A 7,685-nucleotide genomic window follows, 5' to 3' on the forward strand; every position below is an offset into this window, starting at 1 on the left:
ATAATATCCATTTAAAAAAAAAAACTGCATTTTGGATTCACATTACTTATAAACCATCTTCATTTTAAATCAACGGCAACAAAATGCTTGAGATATATATTGTTACCACTGGTAAATGGAATTGGTTACATTAACTGGACACCTATAAAAAAGATTTTTTTTTTTTTTTTTTTTTTTAAATACAAAAGATGAAGTGACCCTCATGGTATGTTTCGTAATGTGGGAACTCTCTCACCAGCATACCCAGTGATTGAATGCCACAGTGTTTCTTCGAATCACCCAGGATGTTATTTCAGTTCCTGTTCTCCTCCTCTTTTCTGCCCATCTCGCATTTTTGCCCTTTCAGCTGATTCAAATCCCCCTACTCATTTCCCTCCGTGTCCTCCTCCTTATCGTCCAAGAGCATTCTGTAAACATACCGGTTCTGGCTTTCATTCTAGAACGTGCATTGTTTCCTTTTTGACTCATAAATCTCTGGGTCGTCCCACATTTTTTATTCCCCTGGAGTGAATCAGGGTGCAGTTTGCTGTAGGTTAGGCTTTGTGTAATACACCCCCTGCCCTTGAAGTGATCTCTCTTCTATTTATGCAACAAATACATGGGTACATCTGTGGAATGCAGGTCTTTCAGCTGTTGCTTGCTGAAAATGTTTACCGTGTAAGCTTGATAGTACACCTGATAAGAGTTACGCTCTTGATTAAAGAGCTGCGAACAACAGCCTTTCATCACAAGTCTCCAGACTAAAATCCTTAAAAGAGCTGTTTTTTAAAACTAACTAAATATAGTTTGATTTTCTGACGCAGTGCCTTCAGTTGCTGTGCACGGTAGTTTAAACAAGGTCATCTCAGTTTTGTAACCCTTATTTTCACTTCCTAATTGTGTCATTCATTCTTATGAACTGCAAAGTTTTTGCCGATGGGTTTTCTTCTCCTCACTGATGTAGTTGTTGCCAATCAGTTGATTCATAGGCAGAGGAAGTTGACCAAAAACAAGGACCTGCTTTTATGGAGCTCAATGTTTGCCAGTGGGAAATAGAATCAACCCCAACACCTAACAATTCCTTTATTTTATAAACGCCACCGTTTTTCTCTGTTAATTATGCCATTTTCTGTAGTTTTCTGTAATAACAATCTTCTTAATGTTATTTTCACAAAACTGGATTTAAAATTAACAAGACAGGTGTATCTCAAACGATAAATGTGCTATTTGTCTTGTGCTTGAAGTACTTTTTATGAATGCAATGTTTTTATATGGTTTATATTTATCTCTGGTTATTTGTTTATGTTTGTATCCAAGTTTCCTCAGTTGCACGTTTTGTTTGTATTCTAGCAGTTACTTTTTTATTTAATTTACTTGTTTTAGCATTTATTGGTGTTATGATAGTTTGCATACTGCTTATTTTGTATTTAACTATAGACCACTATGTTTTAAAAAAAAGTATGGAAAATCTGACTGGTTGGTGAAACTCATATAGCTTTTGTTCACAAATAGTGATATATTGCAAGCATGTATGTATAGATGTTTAAAAAAACGTATTTTCTGTAACGCCATATTTGTGAGAAATATAGTTTTAAACCAATAGGAGCGGATGACCAATAAAGGACACTGTTTTAAACAGAAATGTCTAAAACATCATGGGGAATACTTTTGACTGGGCCGTTGCTTTAAAAAAAAAAAAAAAAAAAATTCAAGTAATAGAAAAGATTATTTTATAAATGCTTTGAGCTATAACTTTTTGCTTAATGAATTCTTACAATTTGACTTTTGCCTTTTGAATTTAACTTAAAAAAACACCTCTAGTATGGTGATCTGATTTATTAATCTAAAGTAAGTTTTAATAGGATGTTTTTTTTTTTTACTTAATTTTTTTAAAGTTGTTTTTGAGATTTTATTGATCATGTTTACTGTAAAGGAGGGGTGTTTTTAGTTTAGATGTCTTTGGCCTGTGTTATTGCTTTTGACTTCAGGCCCAGGCATGCATGCGTTAAACGACACACTTGTTTCTGCAAACAGCCTGAAGCTGAGCTATAAGCACCGATCACACTGACAGAAAAACGCAACACTTTTCTGTCACACTGCTGTTGTTTCAGTTTATTGTCCTGTTTAGGTTTTTCCCTTTCTTTTCGATATCATCTGATAAAAAAGTTAAGTTGTTCATGAATTTTCCTGAGAGCCTCTTGTTTGCAACCGCTACTCTACTTCTACTTATTCATGCAGATATGAACTTATCAGCAAAATCCCTCCGTTGTAGAAAAACACATTTTATCAGCTCTGCTTTGGCTTTTTATACAAACTCAGTCATGTATCTCATTAAGCCATGTGCATTTTCTCAGGAGTGTGCTTACAAAGATAGACAAAAGCCAAATCCAACTCTTTCTTAGCCCTAACTCTACATTTTACTCATTCACACTAAGGACTAAACTCTATCAGGGTTTCCTGAGTAGGTGCAAAGTAACCAGACCCAAAATGCACTATGTTTTTCCTGAGACACACATGGAATCAAAAAGGTAAGAGCCCGCTTTCAAGTCTAACAACTTAATACTTTCAAAGTTAGCATACTGTTAAAGGCAAAAAATAACCCCACTGTCTTGTTTGAAGTGTTAAGATATTTGACTTTTGGTCTCTAACTGTTTTACATGTCAGTTTAAAATATTTCACCAAGACAACAAATATATTAATTCAGTCTAATATGTAATAATTTTTAGCACTTAATGAGATTAAAAAGAACCTATTATTATATATGTTGCAGGGTTAACATTTACACATATTAACGTATATTAGTATACGTTAATATGTGTATATCAAGTCCCCTTACTTTACATCTGAGGAATCGGTGAGAACTGATGATGCCTCAGTGTCTCATTTCTCAGTTAATATTTTAACTAACCCAGACCAGAGAGACGGCAACTAATGACTACACTGGACTAAAATCTAAGATCTAAAGATAGAAGTCTAAAACAATTGAGGAACTGTTAAAACTGCTGAACATCTTGTGAAACCACAATTTATTCATTTGGGCACAATTTGAGAAGGGCACAAAACGGCATTTCTGTTTCCCCTTTGAAATATTATGGAAGTGAAAGATGCTGGATGTTAAGAGACTCAACAAAGATGACTGAATTCTTGAAATGAATCAAAATGTGTTTCAACTAAGTATTAGTTTGTTGTGCTAACCAACTTTTTTTTTATTATTCTCTAGATTGTTTTCCTCGAAGAGTTTAGTTTGAATTGTACTAGATAAATGTGACGTAATGTGGAAAAAAAAAATCATTTTGTGACATCACGGTAACCTAGCATTTTGACAGCCATATATTTCATGCAGAACTAAATTAATAAAACTGGGTTGCTGGGTCATAATCCAGCAGCTATTTTGTTTGGATGGAAGAAGGTAAAAGGGATTCAGTACAAGTCAAAAGGGTTCTGCAGATAAAAATATATGGATTTGTTAAATATTAAAGCAGCCGCACTACTTAACTCCCCAAAATAAAACCCTGGATCTAAAAATAAGGATTATAGGAATTTTTCAAGGGGAAATAATTTTAAAACATCTGGTCTGTTCCACACACTCCATCCACGCCGATTACCGTTGAGCGTAAACAAAAAGTATATTTACCAAACGCCATAGGGCACCCCTAGGATATGTAGCCATTGGCAACAAATGTATGACTTTGCGGTGGTACTATTGCTTGCAGAAATACAGTGTTGTGAAAAAAACTGTCCTCCCTTACAAATTTATTTCACTTTTTTGTCACACTTCTGTTGTTTCGGATCATAAAAGTAATTTCAATATCAAACAAAGATAACCTGAGTAAATACAAAATGAAATTTTGGAAAATTATAATTTCATTTGTTTAAGGAAATAAGCCATCCAAACCAAGCCGGTGATGCAACTCCTCCTCTTATTACACAATGACTGAGCTATGATTAAACTGTGAAACAGATGGAAAATTTTCAACAACATGTCTTACCCCATGCTGAAAAAAATTAAAAAACAAATGAGAAGCAAAATACTAGATAATCATCAATCTGAGAGGGGTTACAGAACCTCAGCTACGGCGTTAGATCTGAGCAAACCACAGTGTGAGACATTAGCCATAAATAAACATCATATAAAACATCAGTGTTTGTTCCCAGTGGGAGACCTGCCATGGTAACACAAAGAATGCATCAAAAACTCATCCAGGAGTTCACAAAACGGCCCAGAACGACATCTACAGCACCGCAGAGATCACTTGCCTCAGTTAAGGTCGTTGTTCATGACCAACATCTTGACTACTCTATGATACTTCAGAGAAAATGTTTTATGGACTGATGAAAATAAAGGTCTAACTTTTGGGAGAAGTGTATCCAGTTTAGCCTGCTGTAAAACTAAAACAGCATTTCAGAGAACAAACGTCATACCCACAGTCAAACAGGGTCAGAGTAGAGTGAGAGTCTGTTGCGTCAGGACTTAGACAAATTGTCGTAATTGATGAAGTCATGAATTCTGCTCTCTAGCAAAAGATCCCGACGGCCATCATTTCACTAGCTTAAGATCAAGTGCTCTTGGATTACAAAGCAGGAAACAATACACCAGCAAATAGCTCACAAACAATAAAAAGGACAATTTTAGAATGGCCTAGTCAAAGTCTGGATAAAAATCCTACTAAACACGCGGTGACTTGGCCTATAGTAAAACAAGCATTGGCCAAAATTTCTCCGTGGTGATGTAAAATATTCACATATATGGTTCAAACAGCTTTTTCCCCAAATAAATCAAATCATAACTTAAACAGCACATGTTGTATTTACTCATTTTATCTTGTAACATACAAGTGTGTCAAAAAAAAAGTGAAAAACAGAAACTCTGTTAGGAGGCAAATTATGTTTCAAAGCACTAACTAATTTCAAAGTCTAGACACAAGCAAAATGAGACTGAATATTTCTTCAGTTTGAAAATGTTACACTCACAAATGATGCATAAAGTCATTTACTGTGAACTTTACTCAATGCAATATTATTTTTTTAGTTCAGGTGTTTTCATAAGAGCAAGCAATTGTAAACATTTGAAGATGGTAGAACAGAATGCTCACACTGACACAAAGAGAGGTTGTCCTGCTCCAGAGTTATGACCAAAAGTCCACAGTGCATGTCAACATCCTACAAGGACGTTGTCACAAAATGAAATGACAGATAAAAAAAAAAAAAACAACTGTATAAAGTACTACTGCTGTTCTGATGAGACTTCTAACTATGGCACGTCATCAAACCAAATCACTGATTGTCTCTGACTTTAACGGGGTATTAAAAATAAAAATGATTTTTAAAATATGTTACTACTTTTTTTTTCCTTTCATCTACTAGTTTTTCTTTTCACTTGTACAGACAGTATGGAGAGTGAAAAATTATATATATATATATATATATATATATATATTTTTTTTTAAGATTTTAAACATTCAAAAATAACTTCAAAAACATCAACTTTGTAGTGTCATAGTAATACCAAGATACATAAATTATCCTTTTGTTTCCTATCTTAAGTCATTGTCCCACAGCCGGTGTTCCTGTATAAAAGAAGTGTACAAACTGCAGCTCGAAAACAAGATATACATTCCAAATGTAGCCAGCCGGAGCTCCTTTAACACTTGAACGTAAAGCTTTAATTCCACAATAAGAGGAAACGGCACTGCATGGAAAAATGAACATTAAATTAAAAAGGTCTTTGGTGGCGAGGAGGATGCTTTTGTTTTGTTTTTTTTTTCTTCACAGTTTGGAGCGCGTCAGCAGCGATTTGCTCAAATCCTTGGCCTCCCCGGCTGTTCTCACCCTCTCGTACCCCAGGACGGACATGGAGTGGTGGCAGTAGTCTTCCACCTGCTTGATCTGCTGGATGCTGAGCACCATCCTCCAAGCGCTGGCTGCCTGCGTGGCGTTCCGGGAGGAGACGATGAAGGGCTTGGAGGAGGAGCTGGAGCCGCTGGTCATGTTCAGCGCAAACGACTCAATGTCATGGTTGGTGGTGAGGTTGGCGAAGCGGTAAACGCTCCTCAGGGTCTTGACGGGGTTCTCCACCAGGTCCTCGTACCGCACGGCCATGTACTTCCCCTTCAGCCAACCTGGAGGGTTCAAGGCAGTCCTCAGAGTCCTGGAGGTGCGGTCGCAGATCACCTCCATGGCTCCGATGGAATGGTAGTCGGAGCCGTCCTTCTTGTTGACCTTGTGGCCGGGATCTACGAAAGGTATCCGGCGCAGTTTAGGGTCCCTGCTGCGGACCACCTGTAAGTTCTCCCTAATCAGGCCGTGTCTGGATTTGATCCTTGAGTTTGCCACTGCCCGAGGGTCTCTAACCAAATGGATCACTTTCAGATCCAAGGATGGGTCCTCCATCAGAGGGGCGAGAACGTTTACATCCAAAATGCGCACCCCTTTAATGACTATAGTGTTGTACTTTAGGCACTCATCCTCCAACAGTCTAAGGCTCTGTGGGGGACACTTTTTGCACACCTTATCATCCACCATCCCCACCACCTCCTTCCTGTAGGCTGAGCACAGGGGGTAGGAGCACACAACCTTGTTCAGCGTGGCACCAAACAGCCCTAGGGAGGTAAAGTTTTTGCCTCCGGGGCTGTTGTAAAGTTGGAAAACAGACAGATCGCAGCGATACAAGGAGCTCAACATGTCTCTGGCCGCCCCCTGCAGAGACACCGCATCACCAGGGTACAGCTTCTGCCAGATGTGCCACATAGGCTCATACAAGAAGAACACTTCTGGATTTTGGTTGAAAAGCTCACCGAAGAAGGAGGACCCCGACCTCCAGGTGGTCAGGACGTAGATGAGCTGTCTCTTCTTAGCCAGGGAGGGCCTGTAGAGAAAGCGAATGTCCGATCTGCTCTGATAGGTGGTGCTCCTCATCTGATGGTTGCACTGCTGAGGCTCCTTGGTCCATTTATAATTGGCCAAATTGAGCATGGTGAGCACCAGCAGCAGGAAATAGGCCATGAATAACACAATCCTCTTCCTGCGCAGCACTTTCATCACGATCCCAGGCTGTGCTATTATCTTGGTATGATTCCTGTAGGTTTTGAGCTTTCTCCCAAAGCCAGCATCCTTCTCCCAAGGCGCTGTCAACTTCAGTGGTTGATGGTATTGTTTGCTTCTCATCTGTAACCCCTGGAGAGAGTGGCTCCCACCACTGGGCAGAGCTCTTTACATCGACAGTAATGCACCAAGGCGCGCTCTGTAATGTGTATGCTGGGAATTTATTTTCCAGTTGATTAGGTAATATATTTTCCAAAAACCCGATTCACTGCACTGCGCAATGTTCCTCATTGGAGCGGTGGTGGATGGTGGTGATGATGATGATGGAGACGTTTAGGTTGTCCATACCGAGCGCTGCAACGATCCGCAACAACACAGGAAGGAGCCGCCGCCGTCTTCTTCATTGTAACAGACGCCCTGTTTGCTCATGTTCAGCGGGGGCATCTCTGCGCAGATACTGTCTGATGCATCTTTGAAAACACAGCCGGGCTGAGATCCACACATAGACACGGTGCAACAAATCAAAATGAGTCCTGCGCGAACGGCTCAAATCATCTGGATGCAATAAAGCAGCGCCAAGTCTGCATCCGCAGTCACGGATTTAAGAATCTCCCACATAGCGACCTCCTCTGCTTGTCTAACTGCCACACACTGAACGGGTTCAG

General features: G+C 39.1%; 1 protein-coding gene and 1 long non-coding RNA gene across 2 annotated transcripts; one reads left to right on the top strand and one right to left on the bottom strand.

Annotated features, from left to right (window-relative positions):
• Positions 1 to 7: 7 nt before the first annotated feature.
• Positions 8 to 2,575, top strand: LOC106957918 (uncharacterized). The gene is made up of 2 exons (XR_001427055.1): positions 8 to 2,302; positions 2,350 to 2,575. It is a non-coding gene; the product is annotated as an uncharacterized LOC106957918 (long non-coding RNA).
• Positions 2,576 to 4,999: 2,424 nt separating this feature from the next.
• Positions 5,000 to 7,685, bottom strand: LOC106957917 (carbohydrate sulfotransferase 2-like). The gene has a single exon (XM_015049489.1). It carries the CDS (start codon positions 7,141 to 7,143, stop codon positions 5,746 to 5,748), a length of 1,398 nt encoding a protein of 465 aa, XP_014904975.1. The 5' UTR covers positions 7,144 to 7,685; the 3' UTR covers positions 5,000 to 5,745.

The sequence above is a fragment of the Poecilia latipinna genome, unplaced genomic scaffold (genome assembly GCF_001443285.1).
Source record: "Poecilia latipinna isolate Pla-1442-1.1 unplaced genomic scaffold, P_latipinna-1.0 Scaffold948, whole genome shotgun sequence".
Lineage (NCBI taxonomy): Eukaryota > Metazoa > Chordata > Actinopteri > Cyprinodontiformes > Poeciliidae > Poecilia > Poecilia latipinna.

Bases quoted from the DNA above. Each gene is read 5' to 3' on its own strand.
- LOC106957917 (XM_015049489.1), bottom strand. From the start codon at position 7,143: ATGAGAAGCAAACAATACCATCAACCACTGAAGTTGACAGCGCCTTGG.